The sequence below is a fragment of the Oncorhynchus keta genome, chromosome 30 (assembly GCF_023373465.1).
Source record: "Oncorhynchus keta strain PuntledgeMale-10-30-2019 chromosome 30, Oket_V2, whole genome shotgun sequence".
Lineage (NCBI taxonomy): Eukaryota > Metazoa > Chordata > Actinopteri > Salmoniformes > Salmonidae > Oncorhynchus > Oncorhynchus keta.
This window is the reverse complement of record NC_068450.1, coordinates 37,881,183-37,905,867: the sequence shown is the minus strand read 5'-3', so window position 1 is coordinate 37,905,867 and position 24,685 is coordinate 37,881,183. Positions and strand designations below refer to the sequence as shown.

The window sequence follows — 24,685 nt, the reverse complement described above, 5'->3', positions numbered from 1 at the left end:
TCCATATTATGGCAAGAACAGCTCAAAAACGCAAATAAAAACGACAGCCAAATCATTACTTTAAGACATGAAGGTCAGTCAATAGGGAAAATTTGCAGTCGAAAAAACCATCCAGCGCTATGATGAAACTGGCTCTCATAAGGACCGCCACAGGAAAGGAAGACCCAGAGTTGCTGCAGAGGATAAGTTCATTAGAGTTAACTGCACCTCAGATTGCAGCCCAAATAAATGCTTCACGGAGTTCAAGTAACAGACACGTCAACAACTGTTCAGAGGAGACTGTGTGAATCAGGCCTTTATGGTCAATTTGCTGCAAAGAAACCACTACTAAAGGACACCAATAAGAACAAGAGACTTGCTTGGGCCGAGAAACACGAGAAATGGACATTAGAGCGGTGGAAATCTATCCTTTGGTCTGATGAGTCAAAATATGAGATTTTTGGTTCCAATGCTGTGTCTTTGTGAGACGCAAAGTAAGTGAACAGATGATCTCCGCATGTGTGGTTCCCACGGTAAAGCATGGAGGAGGAGGTGTGATGGTGTGGTGATGGTTTGCTGGTACCACTGTCTGTGATTTATTTTGAATTCAAGACACACTTAACCAGCGTGGCTACCACAGCATTCTGCAGTGATACACCATCCCATCTGGTTTGGGCTTAGTGGGACTATAATTTCAACAGGACAATGACCCAAAACACACCTCCATGCTGTGTAGGGGTTAATGACCAAGAATGAGAGTGATGGAGTGCTGCATCAGATGACCTGGCCTCAATCGCCCGACATCAACCCACTTGAGATGGTTTGGGATGCGTTGGATCGCAGAGTGAAGGAAAAGCAGCCATTTTTAAAATGTATATTTAACCTTTAATTAACTAGGCAAGTCAGTAAATTCTTATTTTCAATGATGGCTTACACCGGCCAAACCTGGACGACGCTGGGCCAATTGTGCGCTGCCCTATGGGACTCCCAATCACAGCCGGTTGTGACACAGCCTGGAATCAAACCAGGGTGTGTGTAGTGATGTCTCTGGCATTGAGATACAGTGCCTTAGACCGCTGTGCCGCTTAGGAGCCCGTGGGAACTCCATCAAGACTGTTGGAAAATCATTCCAGGTGAAGCTGGTTGAGAGAATGCCAAGAGTGTGCAAAGATGTCATCAAGGCTAGGGGTGGGTACTTTGAAGAATCTCAAATATATTATATATATAAAACACTTTTTTGGTTACTACGTGATTCCATATGTTCCATATGTTTATAATGTTGATGTATTCACTATTATTCTACAATGTAGAAAATAGTACAAATAAAGAAAAACTCTTGAATGAGTAGGTGTGTCCAAACTTTTGACTGGTACTGTATGTTTTATTCAAAGTGTTTCCATGGGCTAATAGTAGGACCAATTAAATTTTTCATCAAATCATTTTTCTAGATTTATTTTTTAGACCTACAGCCAAAGGTCCTAAAAGGGTCCTAAATCAAAGAAAAGGGGTCCTAAATCAAAGAACTAAATGATCCATGGTATAACAACATCTTAGTAGACCCCTCCATTCACAAAAAAGTATTACATTGTTTAGTAATAATATTGATATACTACTGTGGATGTTACTATCATTGTAATACACTGTATGCTCTATTTAATGCGCATCACGGATGTTCAGCTTTACAGAGTGATGGTTGAAATTTAAAGGCAATGTTCCTGCATTAGCAGAGACTGCATTCACAGTAAAAGCTTCATATGGCGGCTCAATCGGAAATGAGCTTTACATTTATTTTGCGGAATCTGTAATGCTTAGCCTATACAGATTGAATAGAGTCATACATAAATGAATACTACAATGTGTCCATTACTACCATAAACAATAACCCCATCCTCTGATAGGACAGAAGCAGGTTCCAATCCCAGACAACATTTCCTACTCAGACATGTCATAGGCTATAAAGATAACGACACACCTGTAAATACAATTTGCTTCGTCACATTGTCACAGTACCAAAAGCTTGAGGGACTCACAAACTATTAAACACTCAGACTCCAACTCTCTAACCTTACTCCAAAAGATGAGAAAATCAGTGAACCTCACACTGAAATATGTGCTCTTTTTTTGACAGTGCAGCGGTTGTGCAACACATGGTTTTGATGGGCCAACATCATATTTCCAAAGCTCCTCGAGCATCAGTCCTTCCCAGGAAACATGGCTGGCTAGGTTGAACTTTTGTACGGGTGATTTACATACCTTCTCAACTGTGCAGAGTTGGCGGAGGGCTCCAATGTCATCTCGGGCTGAGGCCCAAAGCACTTCCTGTGCAAGATGACTTACAGTCCCCCATCAGTCCTGAGTGCCGTTTTGCTGTTATGACCCCCCCCCCGCTACCTCCCCAGCCCAAAGCCAGGCCTGCGGTGTCACCATGACATCAGCACACAAGAAATGCTCTAATACTTCAACATTTCGGGGTGCAGATGTATGGTGTTGTGGAGTGTCATAATGTCACCTAATTCACTCAGCTCAAACCCTGAAACAAAACACACCGGTACACAATCTATTACAACTCTGATTAAAATGATTGCGTTCTGTACTATGACAACTATGGCTATCTAATTTGATAGCCTAGGTCGATTGTTCCCTCTTGTTTGACACCCATACAGTCCTTTCAGACCAGCAAGGTTGAAGTGATTAGATGATAGGAAAAGGGGCTTCCAGAAAGTATTGAGGTGCACCATGGCCGTTATATGAATAGGGGTCGGGCTTCGGCCTCTTAGAGGAAGCTTCCTCTTCCCCTCCTTCCCCCTTCTAGCAGATGCATTACTTAGTCACTATGTGTTGCTAGCCAAATCACCCAGAAACACTACAACATCCTCCTCTTTCAGAGTGTGGCCGCACAACCTTCAAGTATCAACAGCCAAGTGCCGAATGAGAACCTTTTTTACATGAAATCTTTACAGAGGAAACCCTGGTCATGTATTATGGAGCGCTCGCGTTCAAATATGTCAAACCCGTTAGTGGCTTCTCTACGTGACGAACCACTTGTTATGGGATGGTGGCCATGTTTTATATAGCCTGGGCTGCTCAGCTTCCGCCCTCACTTGGCAGAGTCGAGATGTGTTTTGGCTCTGGCACCGGAGGCTTACAGGAGAAGGACTCTGGGTTCGGGGAGATGGCGTTCTGGTTTTCTATGGACGTGCTCTAGAAGGCTTTGGGTGAAGGCTCTTACTAACAAGCACAGTATACCAACAAACAAATAGTCATCAAAACTCATCAAGAAACTGCTGACTACCAAAGTAGGGTTAATTACTCACAACCTGTGGCTGAGAGAGCTAATGTTGTCTAATCGGCGTTGCCGTTTGCAGCCTCCGATGCTAAGTCTCTTTAGATAGCTTATGTTGTGATCCTCCTACGTGCTTGAAAGATAGGAAGCAGACTTCCTACTAAGGGGCTGCAGACTTGATAAAGACCTCTGCTGGTCTACTCTAATGGCGTCAAAAAAAGCTATCGGGCAGAGTTAAGGGCAGCTATCTCAGGAAGCGGCCACACCCTACGACCTCTGAGGAAGCCCGTGCACGTTGCACACAGTATCAAACGGGTATGCATACACACAAACCCATTAACTCTTTGCAAAAATGCACACTAGCGTGCACAAAGGAATTGTCTTATGTGTTCTCTGTGTAGTGCCTTGAAGTGATGAAGTCACATTGTACAGTTTAGTACACATAAGAGTCAACCTCCAGGCTTGCAACCATCGAGATGATCTTTTTGCCTGATGTTATGCTATCATTTATAGAGGGAGGAATTGTTGCTCTTATTCAGAATTTGAATGATTGATTCAGATACACACCGGTCAATATGTCATCTGAGAAGCCTAGTTCGAGGGTTTGAGAGCCAAGATTTTCATCATAAAATGTGGTCTTTGGAGGCTATTGCACACGTATCTCCCATAGACTGAGTGTTGGCTAGAACAAGCGTCCAAAAGGTTGAAGCATTTGAAGGATGAGCTTGTCTGGAAAGTTTCTTATTGAGCTAGGAGTACTCGGTGTGATTCCTGTTGCCCTCTGCTATGTGAGGGAATAGATGATGGTAGATCTGGAGATAAGCCACACTTGAGCAAAATGAACCAGAACATCAACAATACACGACAGTTTTCAAGCCAAATGTATTCTTTATTAGTCTGTTTCTGTACAAAAAGCACTGGATCACAGAAAAAAAACATGCATCTATTTACAGCATGGTCAAAGACAGAAAAGGAAAAGCGGGGGGGATACCCCCCTTTTGTATTTTAGAGACATTAATTAAACATTGTGCTTTGATAGAGTATACTTTGATGGTACATTTCATATTTGACAAAGATGCAGTACCTCTCCCCTTTTCATATTGAATAAAACATTGAGAAAGTACACTTTGCAATTCAAAAAACCTCTGCAGAAAAACCAGGGCGGCAAAAAGCAAGCTTTCTACAACTAATAACAAACAAAACAAAAAAATGTTGCAAGCTATTTGAAAAGTCAGTATAGGGATGGAATGGATACATGGGGGTGAAGGGGAGGATTGTGAGAAGTCAGCCAAGATTTAACTCGAAGAGAAAACGTGTGTTTTCATTGAAAATGGGTTTAGAAGTCCATAATATTGAATTCAGATGACATTCTATGAGCTGGCCTTGACTCTCGTAATTGAAAAATGGCTCTCTCAAAGTGGTGCAACAGATTTGCCCTTTTTCCTTTTCTTCACGAGCCCACATTATGACTACATGTTGATGCCACCCGACGACAGCTGATTTATGTCAATCGCTGCACAGAATTAGCATAAAATCAAAGGTTTAATCAGGCGCATCATTGATTTTTTTATGTGACCTATTGTCCCACTATCATTATGTCACACAGGATATGTGGAAATCTGGAGGATGTAGCGTTCAACATATCCTAGTTTAAACTACATCCACTGCAGCTCAAATGATTATTCAAAACCATCAAATGAACGACAACTCTAATTAATTCTTAGACATCTATTTATTTCTACTATGTTTTGTAACTTTCCCCCAGGGCGTTGCTGTAAATGAGAGTGTATTCTCAGTCAACTCACCTGGTAAAATAAGGAATAAATAAATCTGCGACAGCATAACTCCATTTTGAAGAAGAAAAAAAAAAGATTCTAAGACCACACTTCAATTAAGAGTATCAAAACAATGAAAATGCATTGTATTTGGAGCGTGTTCTATTGTAAAGGCATCAATTATGTCTTGTGTTCTTTTGCGTTTCAAAACCATTTCCACTGAAATGTGGAGCGATAGCTTGCTTTACAGGAAATACACATTGCATAAGTACATGATACAGATTTGTGTGCAACGACAATAACACCACCGACAACACTGACATCAATGGAAGGTTCCTTGAGATCGGTGAACCCTACACTTGAGTGGTCCCTCCACAGCAGTTATTGGAGGGCGTACTTGAGTTTCAACCATTGCTGCTGATTCAGGCATGTGTATTACATTCATTATCACCAAAACACAAGGAATAGGCTTGGGTCCGTAGTTAAGATGGGAAAGGAGTTGAATTCTAACCAACGAACGAAAAAAAAATGGATACGCCTAAAATTTTAAGTAAGGAGTATGGAGGATTAGGATGGAAGAGTTTTTGAAAAAGAGAAATTCACATGAAAACAACCTTGCCATTTTAGCCACACTGACAAAAATGTGAATCGAAGAATGGCTACAACAACAAAAAAACATCCTGGTGCATATTTGTACTCGCCTTTGTCTTTTGTATTTTTTTTTTATCTCCATTTTCTGTAATTGTTTTCCTTTTTTGTATTTTTTTCTTGCTTGCTAAGATGCATTGCTCTTGTAAGTGCCCCAACTAAAATAGTGCATTAAGAAATAACCATGATAATACACATTTCACATTAATACACAAAGGACAAGGAGAACTGGCGAAAACACAAATGCTGTATACAAAAAAAAAAGTTAAATATAGTATCGGAAAACCATTTTTATACAAAAGTGGTGGGGCGTATATCCTGCTTTAAAAGACAGGGTGACCATGTCATGTTTGACTTTTTTCGTTTTTACAAAAGGGTTGTTCCTCTCCTTTTTCAATCTTTTTACAATATCTAAAAGGTATTAAGACATCAAATGTGTTTACATATATATTTAAGACTATCATTCAGGCCTAAATCACAAAAGGAATCCCAAAACATACTTTATAAATACATACAAAATAAGCACAATCAGAAGAATAACAAGAAATCTGGTACCTAAATGTGATTAAAACTGCTGCAAGCATTTCTGGTTAAAATCTACCAATCAACACACCCGGAAATATATCTATTGTACTATGTTTCAAAAATGGTAGACATCTAAAACCCTTTAACCTCAAAACCTCGGGCTGTTTAGTACAACATTTGCTATTTGCTCCTTGGCAGAATGTTTGCCAACCCTTTCGTTAGATTAGAAAATTACTGCATTTTCCTTCAGATATGATAAACGCACATTATTAAAAGCTATGGTACACAAATTAAAATGCTAAAAGACTACGACATTAGATATCAGTTGTCTTTTTGAAGCTGATTTTTTTTATAGACATTGTGGGGAATTCTCATTGAAACTCCCGCCGATGTTGAGTCGGACAATTGACGGAGTGTTGGATATTCATGGCTTCTGCACTTTTCCCATAGTTGACCGTTTTGAACTGTAGGCCTTTAGACTCTACCTGCTCACAGTGGTTATATGACTGACAACGAACTAGGTTCATTAGAAGATCCAGTCAAAATACTTTTTCAGACATGCAAATGAACCTCGTAGGACGCCGGACAATGCTTAAACGACAAGGAGTAACTACCTGCCTTTCAAAACCACAGTTTGTTATTCACATTGCTATATTTTCAGATTAGTTAACCCTTCATACATATCTATGTGGAAATGCTACCTGTTGGGCAAGGAATGGCTTACAAGTCCCAAAATGCAAAACACAGAAAGTGACGATGAAGTCAACTACTGAACCAACACAAAGATAATCTAGCGTCATTTTACGGGTTTTCCGGTTACTTGGATTTTCTTTGTTGTGCTGTTCTGTTTCCAGGAGTGAAGAGGCTTGATGGTCCTGTTTTGGAGGTTGATGAGATTTAAGCTGATGCTGTAGAGATTCTGTGAGCTAGTGGAGATGTGGTCAATCTGGCAGTAGGCCCTCTTCACATAGGTGGGACTATTAGACCTGCCATGGCTGAAAGACAGACACGCTGGTTACCTAATAAAGTGGGGAGACGTTTTGTATCCATAACACATTTTGCATCGATAAAACGGTAATATAATGTTGTAAGGATATCCCATAGAAAATCATTACACACCCTCTTAAATGAAAAGCCGTGTGTTGAGGTAATTATGATATGCATATGGATTTGCTGCAAAACCTAAGAATGACAAAATTATATTTTTCAAATATAATAACTTTTCCAGTCATGTTACATTGACTTATAATCAGTCACTCACTCTATGTCAACAAAGATTCTCAGCCAAATTATTTGATTGTGATGAATGTTTTGAAAAGTCTCAGTCTCAGATTCAAAAATCTACTTTACCAAGAGCCAGAAGTTATGGATCAACTTTGACCTTCAATCCACTACTACCTCAGGCCACATCATTACGTCATGTGAATTCTAGCATTACAGGGTCTCCATGACAACGCCCTTTCTAACAATAACCCAGGCAGAAGTGGGCGGGACTGAGAGGCAGGAGAGGGGTGGGATGCTCACCCTGTAGGCTGCTGCCATTGGTGGTGGTGCAGGTGGGGGGCGGGGAGGTCTGTGGCCGCACGACAGGGGCGAAGGCGCTCTTCTGTTTGACTGCAGAGATCATATGGACAGGAGAGAATGAATAAGGGCCTATGGGTCCACCGGAGAACAGAGGGATGGAGGAAGAGGAGGAGGAGTAGGAGGAGGAGGGGGAGGTGGTAGATCCTAACGGAGAAGACAGACAGACAGACAGAGGTTGGTGAGTGAGTGGACTGAGATGAACTGTAACAGTGAGGGCATGCATGGGGGCTGAGGAATGGATGCCTGTCTGAAGAAGGGTCAAGGTCTGGAGTGACAAGCCCGGAGTAAAAGGTGCACAATATTTGCAAAGTTGATCCATAACTTGAAGAGGCCCATTTTAGACTTGACACGACAATACCTTGTTCTTGAGGGTAGCAGCAACCTCCATCCATGTTCACAACAAAAAAAGAATTGTGTGGATGTGTGTACAGTATGTGTAGAATGTTCATGTATGAAATGCTGACTGTGATAATAAAGCAATTTGATCATAATCACAGTGTATTTGATACCCCATTCTACCCAATAATGGCTCGGTTAGTCTCTGTAGTTATTGCATATTTTACCACAAGAAATATGATTCCAGTAAGGTATGAATCCCTGAAGCAGCTTATAGTCCCATATCTCACAAATTCTAAATGGGACGGCAAAATGCAAACTATGTGCATCCCTACAAGTGAATAGTTCTTTTGTTTCGTCTTCCTTGAACTATTGACTCATACTTGCTCTGTGACATCACAGTAGAGATGTGTTTTTTGATACTTAATCCCAACTTAATTTGGTTTGACCCCAAGCATGAATGATACTATGAGGGTGTTAGAATGTTAGTAGCGGTAAGTAATGAAGGAGATGGAATAAGGTATAGGCAAAGCAGATGAAGACTTGTACAATGCATGGTACAGACAGACAAACCCAACCTTTCTTTTCAGTAGACAACACATAACCCTCCGCATCGAAATGCCAGAACAAAACCGACTTTCAGTTTCGTATCCAGAATCGACAACCACTGAGAACGCTGTGGCATTGTTTTGTCTGCCATGCTCTACACACGCCTCTGGGAGACTTTGATCTGTGATGCTGTAGCCTAAACAATAAGCAACTCAAAAAGTCCCCGGGGGTGACAGAGTTCAAAAACACCTGTGACCTCCGAGTGGAATCGTGACTCTGAGCATGTTAATTAGAAGGAAGGATCAGGGACAGAGACACAGAAGGGTTCTAGCACTGAGAGGGAGAGAGGAGGAATCCCTGTGATGTCATCTACGCCATGTGTGTGTGTGTGAGGAATTCCAAGGCAGGTGTCCTCAACACCAGTCCTCCAGAATGGCAGTGGACGCAGGTATGTTCTGTTCCTGTGCCTCTACTGAATTTATCAATACTAAATTGGTGCGAGTCCACACACATTGTGCCCCAGGTCTAAGCCAATCACTGTGCAAACAGGAAGTAGGAGATAACTAGCCGACACTGCATCCCTCCTGGACTGAATCAGAGTATTACTGACCAAATGAAACCTTGTGTTGCTATCCCACCACATATATAACTACCCAAATGCCCCCCCCCACACGGAATGTGACATGCCTTGAGACGTGACGCATTGAGATGCAATCAGATATATTAATGATCATTGGGACCAAATAAGGCTTTACTTACTTGCGTAAGGGGAGTTGGCGGCGGAGCCGTTGAGGAAGCTGGGTGAGCCTGGCACCCCGAGGTTGGTCATGCCCGCTCCGTAGCCGTTCATGGTGGACGTGATGGTGTTATAGTTGGACTGCTGGGGCGTGGAGCTGGGGACGTAGCCACGGGGCGATACGCTGTTGGAGTTACGGGAGTAACCTGGACGAAAGGAGGAAATGCTACAGTTAATCCAATGGCATCAGCACAGTGCAGTTTGGACAACATCACATTTGTATTCCATTGACTAACTCCGAAAGCATGGACCTGATTTTTACTATTCTAATATTGAGTATTCCAATTTGCATTGCTCACCTCCAGAACTAAAACCACCCGAGGCAGCATTTTCCCTCTCCCTTACCTGTTTGAGCACAATTCCCTTTACACTTCAAATCAGAACAAGGGTTAATAAATATTATGTCAAAAGTGATCATTCGATTTGGTAAGAGTAGGGCCTTTCAAAATGGAACCATAGTGTGAAGTTTCCATGTTTCCCCAATGAATTGAAGAGTTGAATCGGACACAGTGTGGCTTTTGAAAGGGATTGTCCCTGCTGCCCCTCCCTCCACTGTTGTTCCTGACATGTGTTTCCCATTGCCTGCACTCTTCCTGATCCCAGGGTAGCTCTCCATCAATTGCTCTCCTGCTGGGAATTGCGTTGGCTCAAACCAGGAAGTGGGAAGAGAGAATGAGAGAAAAGAGAAGAAGAGTGAGAGAGAGAGAGAGAGAGAGAGAGTGTGAGAGAGAGAGTGAGAGAGTGAGAGAGTGAGAGAGTGAGAGAGTGAGAGAGTGAGTGAGTGAGTGAGTGAGTGAGTGAGTGAGTGAGTGAGTGAGTGAGTGAGTGAGTGAGTGAGTGAGTGAGTGAGAGAGAGAGAGAGAGTAGTATGGAGAGGAAGTGAGAGCAAAACTGTGCCTTTCTCCCTTGTCTCTAAGCCCCCAGATGGGTAGGAGCCCTAGTGCCTCGTGAAGGCAAGAGGGCTATAACGAAGGGAGAACGGGTATTCAATACATCTTAGATGAGGGCCAATCAACTAAGGGCTGGGGGTGGTAGAGGGGGGAGAGAGTTAAGGCATCTCCACTCCACTATTGGGGGGAGAGATGAAGGACAGGCCTAGCCTAGGGGGAGCAGTCAGTAACCCTATCCAGCTATCGCGGACAGCCTCTGGAGGTCAACGAGACCGAGACGCGCCACAAGGGCCGGGTAGTACCCCTACTCGCTCCAGAGGAAACTGTCAACGTGAAGCAAAACAACTGGAGTGGATGCAAGTTTGAAGACAAATGCCAGAGGAGGAATGATATAATCCATTTTTGCACACAACGTGATGTAAAGCAGATCCATAACGCTCGTCTGGAATTGTTTCAGTAAATTGCATTGCTCAGTCCTTTCATAAAGCTTGGCGTATGAGCCACCCTCTATATTAATGCTTTATCTTGGCCAGGTCGCAGTTGTAAATGAGAACGTGTTCTCAACTAGCCTACCTGGTTGAATAAAGGTGAAATAAAAAAATCAAAATCAAAATAATATTTGAGTCATAGTACATCATTTATTGGAGCTCAAAAGAGGAGTTACAGTAGGTGGGGAAAAGTCTGATTCTGGGTTGCAATGTTCCAATGATTATGGACATAGACTATGACATTCTGTATTTTCACGATGGCTTCAGTCCTGTTCCCATGACTTCATAGATTACTGTAGGTGTTCACTCGGTGGTTGATGTGAAAAGCAGACAAGGGGAGGGCAGGAGGAAGGGAGGAACTATGCTGAGGTGTCAGGGGAGAGAAAACATCTCAAGATATCTCTCGCATTTCCTCTTTCTGCCTGTATCCTCAGGTCCGACGTGAGCCAATCTGTTCATCACACGTTCAGACCTATTTCCTGTGCATCAGTCACAGAGCTGCTTTGTCAAAGGAAACAGCCCTCTGTAGGATAGGGGTGTGTGTTTGTGTGTGTGTGTGCGTGAATGCATACATGCCTGCGTGTGTGGAGGGCTTTTCATTATAATATATGCATAATAACATGCCTCTGCATTTTTGGAATTGTATAAACAGTGAATTCATACTTGCAACAATAGTGTCAAGCATGCACTGAAAAAAGAGACACACACTCACACTCTGCTCCCTGAAATCTTGACCGAGCTGCTGTCTTCAGTGTCTAAACTCTGGTTGCTTTATTCATGCCACCTCGTCTGCATTTTTTAACTCATTAGCACCTCCTCTTCTCATACACCCCTTCTCTACCCCATACTGACGCACGCACGCACGCACGCACGCACACACACACACACACACACACACACCCTTTCTCTACCGCACACAGTGTTGTATAACTATCCTTGTGGGGACACACAATTCAGTCCCATTCAGAATCCTATTTTCACTCTTCCCTAAACCTAAACCTAAACCTAATTATAAACCTAACATTCATTCAAACCCTTACCCTAAACCCCCTAGAAATAAAATGTGACCTTGTGGGGACTAACAAAATGTCCCCTGTTGGTCCCAACAAGTATAGTTAAACACGTCCACGCTCACACACGCACAGAGGGATACATTTTTAAAAAACACACAGAGGGATACATACAAAAAACACACACAGAGGGATACATACAAAAACACACACACAGAGGGATACATACAAAAACACACACACAGAGGGATACATACAAAAAAAACACACACAGAGGGATACATACAAAAACACACACACAGAGGGATACATACAAAAACACACACACAGAGGGATACATACAAAAACACACACACAGAGGGATACATACAAAAACACACACAGAGGGATACATACAAAAACACACACAGAGGGATACATACAAAAACACACACACAGAGGGATACATACAAAAACACACACACAGAGGGATACATACAAAAACACACACAGAGGGATACATACAAAAACACACACAGAGGGATACATACAAAAACACACACAGGGGGATACATACAAAAAAACAACACAGGGGGATAAATACAAAACAAACACACAGAGGGATACATACAAAAAAAAACACACACAGAGGGATACATACAAAAACACACACAGAGGGATACATACAAAAACACACACAGAGGGATACATACAAAAACACACACAGAGGGATACATACAAAAACACACACACAGAGGGATACATACAAAAAAACACAGAGGGATACATACAAAACACACACACAGAGGGATACATACAAAAACACACACACAGAGGGATACATACAAAAACACACACAGAGGGATACATACAAAAAAACACACACAGAGGGATACATACAAAAACACACACACAGAGGGATACATACAAAAACACACACACACAGAGGGATACATACAAAAACACACACAGAGGGATACATACAAAAAAACACACAGAGGGATACATACAAAAACACACACAGAGGGATACATACAAAAAACACACACAGAGGGATACATACAAAAACACACACAGAGGGATACATACAAAAACACACACACAGAGGGATACATACAAAAACACACACACAGAGGGATACATACAAAAACACACACAGAGGGATACATACAAAAAAACACACAGAGGGATACATACAAAAAAAACACACAGGGGGATACATACAAAACAAACACACAGGGGGATACATACAAAAACACACACAGAGGGATACATACAAAAACACACACACAGAGGGATACATACAAAAACACACACACAGAGGGATACATACAAAAAAACACACAGAGGGATACATACAAAACAAACACACAGAGGGATACATACAAAACAAACACACAGAGAGATACATACAATAAAAACCCACAGAGGGATACATACAATAAAAACCCACAGAGGGATACATACAAAACAAACACACAGAGGGATACATACAAAGGCATACACACATTTCACTGAGCGTATATACGCACAAATGGCCATGCCTGACGTATATGGCTGCTAAAGTACTGCTAAAGTACTGCTAAAGTACTGCTAAAGTATAGCCATGAAGCTTATATTAAAGAGAAACATAGGACGAGCATATCTACAGGGGACACCAATACACAGAGAAGGTGTGAGAAGATCAGAGGGTGAAGGGTGAGGGTCGTGGAGTGAGAGGTCATAGTGGGGGGTTGTGACACTCACCCTGGTCCCCCTGCGAGGCCTCGGAGATGTTGACGGCCAGCTGGCTGCTGAAGGAGTTGACTCCCATCATGCCGGAGTGAGCGGCCGAGCCGCTAAGCGAAGGCAGCTGGTTGTGGCTGCGGGGGACGCTGTACAGGGCCTCGGTCAGGTCAGCTGCCCGCTTCAGAATGATCTCCTGATGGGAAGGAGGGACAGGGAGAGGGGGAAGGTGGAGAGAATTGTGAGTTTAGAGATTTTATGTGTAGTGTTGAGTATTTCTTTGACCAGAAATGAACCTGATCATATATTTTATTTGGGCCACGTTACCCTTTATTTTCTCTTAGTCAGTACATTTAGCCTACTTCTGCCATCTAGACACTACATAGGTAGTTATCCTGGCCTCCCAGGTCCTTGTGACCTGGCTGTTCTTGAAATATAAAATGGGATGTTCATTTAATCTGTAATTAATCAAAGAAAATAAAAACGCTTAACACGTTTTTTAGAGTCGCGAAAAAGGAAAAACTTCAATAAATGCCCAGGGGTATGTTTAAAAGGATGAGAGCCAATAAAAATGTATATGATTACATACCTGGTTATTGTGGGGCATTCCATACAGGGCTTCTACTAAGTCTGCTGATCGCTTTAACAGCACTTCCTGAAATGACATCACATGTTACTGAATACTACAGTTCATTTGAAGAAAAACACAGTATGATACCGAGTTACATGAAAGACTCCACCACACTCATTACAATTTCAGAATCCTGGAACTTGTTGATGGTTGACAGAAAAATAAATTGGAAGATTTTTTTTTACTGCTCGTATAAACCGAGAACATTAAAACCTAAAACATGTAAGCGGTAAAACAATCTGGGATGTTTTGGTTTTGTGAGTGTAAATCATTCCATTGCATTGTAACTCGGTTTGAAAGTTATAAATAGGTTGCTGTAAGAGTCGGACCTGGATGTTGGGGAGTTGGGGTCGTAAAATGGGGAAAGCATTCAAATGTAATCATTGTTTTACAGAGCACAAGTCAGAGATTAGCTTTAATGGCAAGGCCTATGTGTGATAAACAACCCAGAGAAAGCAGCTGTCTGCATCTCATTTCCCCTCTCCCATTCTCTCACACACCCACACTCACACTAAACTCTCTCCCAGTCAGCACTTAGGCTTCTCAAGTATTAGGACCCAACCACTCCCTTCCCATCCTCTTATGTCTCTGCTTGCAGGGGGTTTAACGTTTTTGTTAGAACACACATTTTGTCACGGCACCACATAGTAACAAATTGTCATGATCGGAGGGCATCGTCACCAGGCCTCTAATCAAAATGGCTGCCGATGCACCCTGGAGGGAGTGAGGGAAGGGGGAAGGAAGAAGCCTGAGGTGGTGGGAACCCATTAACACTTTCAGACTGCCTTCAGTGCTTCCGATCCGCCACTTCAGACCCCAGCTTATTAGAGCCACATTGCATCTGTTTATTGAATGCCTAATTCACCCCTCCCTCCTGCTCTCTCTCTCTCTCCCACCATCATCCCTCCATCCCCACCTCCTCCATTGCCCCCGGGCTGTTTTCCCACCACTCAGAGGAGGAAGTGTCCAATCTCTCCCCGGCAGCCCAGTGGGTCGCCGTGGCGATGGCTCTTAATAACAATAACAGGCCTGATAGATAGATAAATAGGGTCTGCCGGAGGAGGCGTCGCTCACAATCGCTGGGGCTAAATTGGGGGACAAACACTCACACATTCACACAAGGTCCTGTGCCTTTTCACTTGAGGAATGAGAGGAGAGGAGAGGAGAGGAGAGGAGGACGTCACCACATGAGAGTGGAAAGGAGATGCGAAGTGAAGAGGACAGAGAAGAGGAGTGAGTGAGGTCGAGAGGGCTGGGTTGGTTGTTGTTTCCAGGGCTCTGTAGATGAGAGCTGGTGTTGTGGGAGCCTCTGCTGGAGGTCTCTGGGGTATTACAACGAGGAGGGGCCTCTGTCTGCTTTTCTGGAGCAAGATTGGTTCCTACAACACATCAAGACTTTCCCTTGTGTTGTAAAAAAAATAATAATAATTGAACTTGACCGAAACGCTGTCAAAGGAAATGTGCAGTGCTGTGGTGAACATGTATCCGGGAATAACTGTTTTCCTTATCGGTTAATCATTTAACTATTCCCTCACTGTTGGCCCTGTGTTCAGTGTTTGACAGGGAAAGAGTGAACGAGGACGCTCTTTCTTTTCTGTCCCCCATTTCCCACGACAAAATATGACCTCAGGAAAAATGATTCAGTCGAATCAGCCCGAGGAAAAACCATCTGCCCAGATGGGCAAGCATACTGACTTGAGTTACAGTGAGGAAGGGGTGTGTGCGTTTTTCTTAACTTCATGTATTCTCTCCTGAATATATGCTTGAAAGGAAATTAGATTCCCTTGTTTTATTAACATATTGGTTTCGTTTTTTTTTTACCATGTGCACATTTTATTTTAGAAAGAGCAGGTGTGAACGTATGCGTGTGTTCGTGTTTGTGTGTTTGTGTGTGTATATGTATGTGCGTTGGTGCGTGTGTACAGATGTAGGATCTTAATTTGAGCCAGCTTGTTACAGCACAAAAATAATCCTGCAGCAACAGGAAAGGTATATCATTATGTGGATTATAAATAACGGACATTTTTTGTAGGGCTCGATACATTTTTCGAAAGGGTAAAAAATGTCAATTACAAACTTTAGAAGCCTTTTTAAACCTCAAATAAACTAAAGTTTGCATTTCAGGGAAAACTCTTTGCAACAAAAAGTGATCAAATTATGTTTCACATCTATCTGAGATCCACCGTGCCAGTGTGCCCTTCCTCTGTGCCTCTCCTTAGTGGGCATGCCGACCCACCTGCCTACCCCCACACTCCTACTGACCCCGCAGCTATCCTGCAGGCACAAAGTCACACAGACACACACACACCGCTACCCCCACTGCAACCAAGCAATATAGCTCCTGTCACTCTCTATCCCACCCCTCGTCCCTACACCCAAACCCCTATCCACTGAGAGAGGGCACAATCTGTCACACCCTGGCACTGCCAACATATCCACCCCTGTGAGGAGTGTCTCAGACTCCTCCTCTCCTCCTCTCCTCTCATCCTATCCCCTCTCATCCTCTCTCCTCCCCTCTGGCATGCGCTCGCTTCATTAATCTCCATTATGAAACAGAAGTTAGTTAATGTCTCTGAGGCTTGGCGGCTGCAACACCCTGCCCGCCATAGGGAACTTTGGCAACCCCTTCCCGCCCTGCCGCCTCAAACGCACAGGCACACGCACACACACACACACACAAACACTTACACACGCAGCAATATACAAGCGCATGCATTCATAAACATTTGCACGCACACATTCCTGCCTCTACACACTAGTGTGTGTTTGCCACTGACGGTCTCTCTACTTGTATTTTCATTAGGCAACGACAAACACAACAGCCTTTCTCGAGTTAATGACGCCTTCGAGGCCTTACTGCTCGCTGGCGCAACTCTGTTTGTGTGTTTGGGTGTTCAATTGTTTGAAGTGCGTGGCCATTTTCTGATCATAACAACTGCCCTAACTACGGTAACCAGAATCTGAAAAACAAATGCAAAAGGAAGTACTCTTTGGAGTACATCGCCCCCCCAGCACTACACAGCTGATTCAAATAAACAGCTCATCATCAAGCTTTAATTATTAGGGTCAGCTGTGTAGAAATATTTATGTAACCCGGGGGGCAGGACCGACTTTGGGAAACTCTGTTCCAGAGTATTATTGTAGAATAAGTAATGCTGCTCTAAACAATAACAACCATTCGATAACCAACTAAGGAGAAGGCCGTCTGTTCTGAGAACCTCATTACATTTCATGTTACTTGACTTGGACCATTGGAAATACATCAAAGCACTTTGCGACATAACAGCAAGGGTTATCTATGCCTGGGCCTTGTGGTACTGTAGCTGTGGGGTGGGGGTGGGGGGGTGAGGTGTGTGTGTGGAGGTGAGATATGGACGTTGCACTGCCTTGCCATGAACCATACCACACATATCCACACACACACACACACACACACACACACACACACACACACACACACACACACACACACACACACACACACACACACACACACACACACACACACACACACTCCTCCTTTTAGCGGCTCGGAGAGACAGCGCCATTGGATTCCTGTCAGCCCAAGTGCCGGCAATCAGAGCGCGGGTGTTTTAACACAATCAATACGGTAATGCACTATCTCCCAGTTATCATCATAATCTCTTATCACTGGCCCACACCTCTAGGGAGGGGGGTCAGGCTGCTCTGCACTTCCTCTCAGAGATGGACTGAGGGAAAGAGGGATGGAGGGTTAGAAGCAGCATGTTGGCTCATTCAATAATCACCTCGGCCAATGAACAGAGAGATTCCATAGTGTGTTAAAGGCTGGTTTAGTGCTCATATAAAGTGAGTGTCACTTGAATTAAATATAAAGGTAATACCTTGGTTTTTGGAATGACCCATTTGCAATATGAATAAACATAAAACATGGAATATGCAAGGGTTGAAAGATTCACTGCAGACAGACAGACAGACAGACAGACAGACAGACAGACAGACAGACAGACAGACAGACAGACAGACAGACAGACAGACAGACAGACAGACAGACAGACAGACAGACAGGGGAGGGCAGGAGGGAGGGAAAGGAGTGTTCTCTCCTTCATCCTCAGTGGGGCTATTGCCAGTGAGGGATAAGAAGTTGGCCCAACAAGAGACTCCCTCCCTCTGTGAGAGTAGGACGGGTCTGTTCCCAGCCTCTATCCTGGAAACCTCTACCCTGATGACTTAGACTTGGGGAAAAACAGGTTTTAGCTAGTATATGTCTCTTTTACGACCTCAGACAGAGGGGGAAACCATTTCATCCACCATGCTCTCTTTTCGTCTGTCTCAGGGCCAAGAGGGAAAGGCACATCCAGCATTCTGGAGCGACAGACCACACATCTTGAGAGTGGATGTCTCTTTAGGGTACTTCAGAGCTCCAGGTGGAATAACTCACAAGGAGAACGATATGAAAGAGCAGGAATTATAGAATCCCTCTATCCTGAACTGACTGGCGTCATCTTCAAGTCAGGTCGATTGAGGAAATGAATTCCGATTTGATTCACGAGTTGAAAAATGCAGATCATTTTATATGAGGATTGTTTCTCTCCAATTGATTTGTGGAATTTGAGAAAATGGATACGTTAAATGACAATGAATTACCTATCGACTGGAAACCCAGTCTAATTCACTTCTCCTTGACTGTACGCGTTGTAATGGTGAGGTATTGCTTAAACATCTTAGTGACACGGTAAGAAAAGGTACTTCTCTCGAGGAATTGAATTTCTTTACTATTACAGATATACGGTACTTTGATAAGTGCTATTTTCATGTGGAAACGTTATGGAATGCACCTTGATCATACGTCATATAGTTGAACAGCATATCTCTTTTACCCACCTAACCCAACCCTCATGAGCCCCGCCCCTGCAACCAGCCCCTGTCCCCCAAAGCCCCAGTCCTCCTTGAGTCTGTCTCCAGACATATTCCACTTTCTTTTTTTCTTCTTCCATTGCTTTCCAGGGGCTCAATTATGGGAGGTTGGCTCCCTGCATCCAGAGGTGCCCGGAGAGAAGAGATCAGCTGACCCTGGAGAAGAAGTCATCCGACAGGTCCCTTAACAATGATAAATCCCCCCTAGCCCGGCTCTGCATACCACCTAGATACAACACACAGGAGACGCTATGGCGAGCTACCGCTTCCACACCGTAACACCAAACTGATCTCTTCGAGTACACAGTCTCGATCAGGGGTGTGCGCACACACAGCTCGGGTGCTGAAAAGCTACAGGGTGTGCAGGCTTTCATTCCATCCTCGCACTAACAATTGCATTCAAATACAATTGTCCCCTAACCCCTGGCAGTTAATTCCAATGTCATGGCCAAACAGGTGGAAAACACATATTCTCCTTGAACATATGAAACCTCACATGAGCCAATTTTTAGCTGTTGCCGTTGACACATTTTGGCCGGTAAGACGGCAAACTCTTCACCTCGGTTTGCTTTTAATCTCTGTCTCCATTTGTTTGTCTGCTCTGTATCAAAACAGGCTTCCCGTGTGGCCGTATCTTAGGAAAATAGGCCCTCCGCATGTAAGGAATGCATCACCATCCAGGTGTCTATTTAAGAGGATTCATAGGCCGTTAAACTTGCCGTGACCTGGGAATGGGTCTGGGTCTTCTACCGCAAAGGTCCTGGAACGGAGTGCCTCCCATGCTGAGCAATGAGGGGAGGCTAGAGCTTGAACTCGTTTCACATATCCTCCATAGATCTGGACAGGGAAGTGTCCGCTTGCAGCCAAGGCAGACTGGAAATGAAATTAGAGGCGAACCTGATCCAGCCCCAGCCTCCGAGGTCATCAGTGACCAGTTGGCCATGCTTTAGCCCCGGGCTGGTCTGTCTGTCCATCACTGGAGCTAGGCTCCCACCTCTGACACCGGCTCGTTGGAGAAGTGTGGTTGCCAACCTCCTAATGAAATCACTCAACAGGGTTTTTCTCGGGGACAAAGGAAAACGCCAAAACCAAAGGAGCCCAGAGGAACGATGGCCAGTGCTTTCCTATCTTATTGTTTCCCACCTACCATTATCTACATGGAATACCTCTTATTCCCACCATTCTAGACATGCTCTGTTTCTTCCTGTAAAAAAATAAATAATTACATTTTGACTTTGGTTCCAATAGCAGGGTTTGGTGTCTATAGCCTCTGGATGTAGCTTAGGGGAGCTCTGCTCCCTGCCTAAGAGACAAACATTCTACTATCGCTCCTGGCCAACCTTTCTGTCCTACAGGAAAAGGAAAGGAGAGAGGATCACAAAAGGATGAAATGTCAACCTATCTGTTCCCGAGGGATATTGTGAGTCTATCCTGACAAGTCACATTGGGCGAGAGCAACGAGGTACTTCACGAATGGCAAGCTTTTAAGGTGTTACTCTTGTTGCCATTTCGTTCTGTCTAAAATGTCGGGAAAGCTCGCAGCTGGATGGAAGACGGAGGAAAATCTATTTGCATATTGAGTTTCCTTTTGAATAAATAAATATATAACGGCTGATGGGGACATTCTCCCTCCGCCACAAATCAGGGCATCAAAGGGGGCCAGACAATATATGCTCGCTATTAGTATCAATTTACAAATAAACTACTTTTTTGGTGACTGGATCTCAGACGTCAGATTTTGATAAATGGTTTCAATTTGGCAGCTGCTTTAGACTGTCAGGCCCCATCTGATCATATCCCCTTTTACAGCAGTTCTCTGCCCAAAACAATCTCACTCATTTAGTGGAGCACCTTTTAGGGAGAAAAATCATCTTTTCATACTAACCAGGCGGCAAACCGCCCAGGGCACCTGACGGCTGCCCTACCTGAGTCTGTGCCTAAGTGTGTGTGTCGTCGTGTGTACGCAAGTATTTATCAAGTGTGTCTGAAAGGCAGCGTGGAGCCGTGCATACGCTCACGTCTATTTATAAGTGACTGTTGCTACCTTCAAACCTAAAAACAACCAGACCAGGAACACTGTCTCAAACACCAAATACGACATCCCATAACCACCTGTTTCCAATTGTACGAGATATCAGAACAATGTGCCCCCTTGGCATCAGAGCCGGTTCATAGGTCAGAGGGTGGTCTTTGGAGTAACAACAGGGGATGATGTACCTCCTTGGTGTCCTATGAGGCACGCCACTGACCTTAGGTAACCTCTCGGGATCTCCTGGGTGTCTGGGGATGACCTTCTGTAGCCTCTGGAAGCCGTAGTCGATGGTGGGCTCATTCAAGGCTGGAAAGAGAGAGAATTATCAAGGTTGGAACATTGCTGAGTGAAGCAGCTCAAACATGCATCGATCTTCTTAAGCTTCCAATGTCACACATGTGCATTGTTTTTTAAATTCCACGCCTGTATGCCTATGTAGGCCTTATGAAGGTGTTATGTCACATTCTAGAGGAATATCTCCCCTGGCTAGCTGTCCTGCCTTGATACATGTGCTCTACGCTAGCCTTGAGTGTCAGCCCGGCGTCAGGCGATCTCTTCCTCCATCGTCACGTCTCTCTCTTTCGTCTATTCTATTTATTAAGCTTGAGACCTTCCACTCAACCTGTCCCAGTTGCTATCCCTTTCACGGGGCATTCCTAACTAATTCAATTGCACCTCCCTCACTCTAAGCCTCTCAGGTACCCCCCTTTTTATTTCACCCCCCCCCCCCACACACACACACACACACACACATTTGCAAACAACGCAATCTCCATTCCTCTCCATTTCGAGACGAAGGAGAAAAGAGAAACAGCCGGAAATGAGTTAGAGAGATATTTCTCCATAATCAAGCCCATTAATCATAAAAGGCTGTCAAATTTGACTTTGGGGACAATTTGTCAGCCTTCTTGCCCTCTCCGCTTTTGTCACCGGTGCCTCTTGTATTCCGTAAGGATGATTGACACACCAAATGCCGGTGAGTAGAATAGCTAGTTTGCGCTAATATGCATAACCGGCGCTTTCATGAATAAGAATAAGGTGGTGGCGGCAGCGCGGGTTCTTTTCAAAGGCCCGCTGCCGTTTGTCGCGAGCGGCAAATAGATGTTATTACCATTATAACAATATTTGTTTTCTTTCCCCGGGAACGGGCACCCGTGAGCTGCTAAATCAAATTTGTCTGAGGCTCGTTTCACACCAAGGGAAGGAGAAAAGGGCTTTCAGGCTGCGGCTGGGTCAGGATGTTATCTGAAGGGTGACGGAGCCTAGACGTGCCCTCTCCACACAGGCTGCCATTTTGAATATCTGCCCCTGTCCCCTGAGAGGGACCTAGAGAGGAACGTTAGCAAGGCCCAAACAGATTACACTCTCATGGACAATTTCTCCCTTGTCGGGATGAAGAGGATAGTCTACTTTGAAACCAAACACGTCTTTGGATAATGAGGTATTCCTTAGGCCTTGTCAGAGAGCTAGGGCTGAGCATTGTAAAAGGGAATTTCAACACAATCAGGGAAAATTTGAAAAACAGCCAATATACCAAGAGAGTGGGACACTATCAGAGAGAACCAGTGGAAGAGAGACAGAGCAATAGAAAAGGGAATGCGCAGCACAGACAGAGAGAGAGACACAGACAGAGACAGAGAGAGAGAGAGACAGAAAGAGACAGAGAGAGACAGAGCAATAGAAAAGGGAATGAGCAGCACAGACAGAGAGAGAGAGACAGAGACCGAGAGACAGAGAGAGACAGAGAGAGACAGAGAGAGACAGAGACCGAGAGACAGAGAGAAACAGAGAGAGACAGAGCAATAGAAAAGGGAATGAATGAGCAGCACAGACAGAGAGAGAGACAGAGACAGAGACAGAGAGAGAGAGAGACAGAGAGAGACAGAGAGAGACAGAGCAATAGAAAAGGGAATGAGCAGCACAGACAGAGAGAGAGACAGAGCGAGAGACAGAGAGAGACAGAGAGAGACAGAGACAGAGAGAGACAGAGAGACAGAGCAATAGAAAAGGGAATGAATGAGCAGACAGACAGAGAGAGAGACAGACCGAGAGACAGAGAGAGACAGACAGAGAGAGACAGAGAGACAGACAGACAGAGAGAGACAGAGACAGAGAGAGACAGAGAGAGACAGAGAGAGAGAGAGAGAGAGAGACAGAGAGAGAGACAGAGACAGAGCAATAGAAAAGGGAATGAGCAGCACAGACAGAGAGAGAGACAGAGACCGAGAGACAGAGAGAGACAGAGAGAGACAGAGAGAGACAGAGAGAGACAGAGAGACAGAGAGAGACAGAGAGAGAGAGACACAGACAGACAGAGAGAGACAGAGACCGAGAGACAGACAGAGAGAGACAGAGAGAGACAGAGAGAGACAGAGCAATAGAAAAGGGAATGAGCAGCACAGACAGAGAGAGATACAAAGACCGAGAGACAGAGAGAGACAGAGAGAGACAGAGCAATAGAAAAGGGAATGAGCAGCACAGAGAGACAGAGAGACAGACAGGCAGACAGACAGACCAGACAGACAGACCAGACAGACAGACCAGACAGAGAGCAAAAAAAAAGAAAGAAAGAAAGAGGGAGAGAGCGAGAGAATGTAATCTCATAAAGCTTGCCTCCTAATGAACCTCTCGACTAGGAGACAAGAGGGTAGTGAAGCAGACATCTTTTCCTCTACTGCCAGGCCCCTCAGAAATTAAGTCCATTACTTCCCCTTATTAAAATCCCCCTGCACTTTGACCCCAGCACCCCATTGGCTACCTGCAGGCCCCTGTTCTCGCGGCCAATCGATACGGCAGCCTCCTTCGCAAAGAGCCCGAGTAATTGGAGAGCGCCGGCGCACTGCGCGAACCCTGACCCCCTACGTATTACACACCCCATATGAAGATAGATTGCCTGATTTAGTGTAAACATATGCTGCAATTCCAGCCATCAGTGCCACTTTCTCCATCGTAATTTGTATAGATTTTTTCTTCGGGGGCCCAGTCGTCTTTGTGGTGTCTGACGTTTGGACTTTTTCAAAGGGGAAAGATAATGCAGTTCGCTGGGAAGAGGAGGCGGGAGTAGGAGTGCGGGAGTAGGAGTGAGAGAGAGAGAGAGACAGGGAGGGAGAAAGAGAGGTGTGGGCGGGAGGGTATACTTTTATTTATTTATTTAATCCTCCATTTATTGCTCTCTATTTCTCGCTCTATGAAAGTGATCAAACGGTCGACTGGGGTCTCACTAAACAGAGCGTTGTTATTAGGTGACCACTCGACTGGGACAAAGGGGAGGGAGAGGGTGAATGGGATTTCCACTAACACACTCAACCAAGCCTGAGAGGAGCTCTAGTGAAATATGATCCCAAAGCACAGAACTGTATTAGATAGGGGAAACATGGTGCTGGTGACAGCAGGGCACAACACAAAGCAGGACAGACATTTTCGGGTTCAGGAAAACAATGAGCTCCAAATTGTAGGCACTTAAAGTCAGATAGACCATGTAGCATTAATTGGTATTACAGATGATAATGTTAATTGAATCAACGCCTTAAGTGTCATGCCTTCTACCTTAATACTCTGA

The 24,685-nt window shown here is 44.2% G+C and overlaps 1 protein-coding gene across 13 annotated transcripts in view; it reads right to left on the bottom strand.

The window, feature by feature from the left end:
• Window positions 1-4,130: 4,130 nt before the first annotated feature.
• Window positions 4,131-24,685, bottom strand: part of LOC118363523 (transcription factor COE3) — a 100,120-nt gene continuing 79,565 nt past the window's right edge. For 6 of the 13 annotated variants that reach the window (XM_035744466.2, XM_035744465.2, XM_052488405.1 and 3 more), the window contains exons 11-17: window positions 21,344-21,432; window positions 14,157-14,222; window positions 13,589-13,763; window positions 9,439-9,621; window positions 7,735-7,938; window positions 7,330-7,392; window positions 4,131-7,205 (exon numbers count right to left, since the gene is read on the bottom strand). In XM_035744466.2, the coding sequence (XP_035600359.1) occupies window positions 7,334-7,392; window positions 7,735-7,938; window positions 9,439-9,621; window positions 13,589-13,763; window positions 14,157-14,222; window positions 21,344-21,432 (776 nt within the window). In that variant the 3' untranslated portion in view covers window positions 4,131-7,205; window positions 7,330-7,333. The remainder of the gene's footprint in view (window positions 7,206-7,329; window positions 7,393-7,734; window positions 7,939-9,438; window positions 9,622-13,588; window positions 13,764-14,156; window positions 14,223-21,343; window positions 21,433-24,685) is intronic. The other 7 variants (XM_035744471.2, XM_035744470.2, XM_035744468.2 and 4 more) reach the window with 4 other exon arrangements.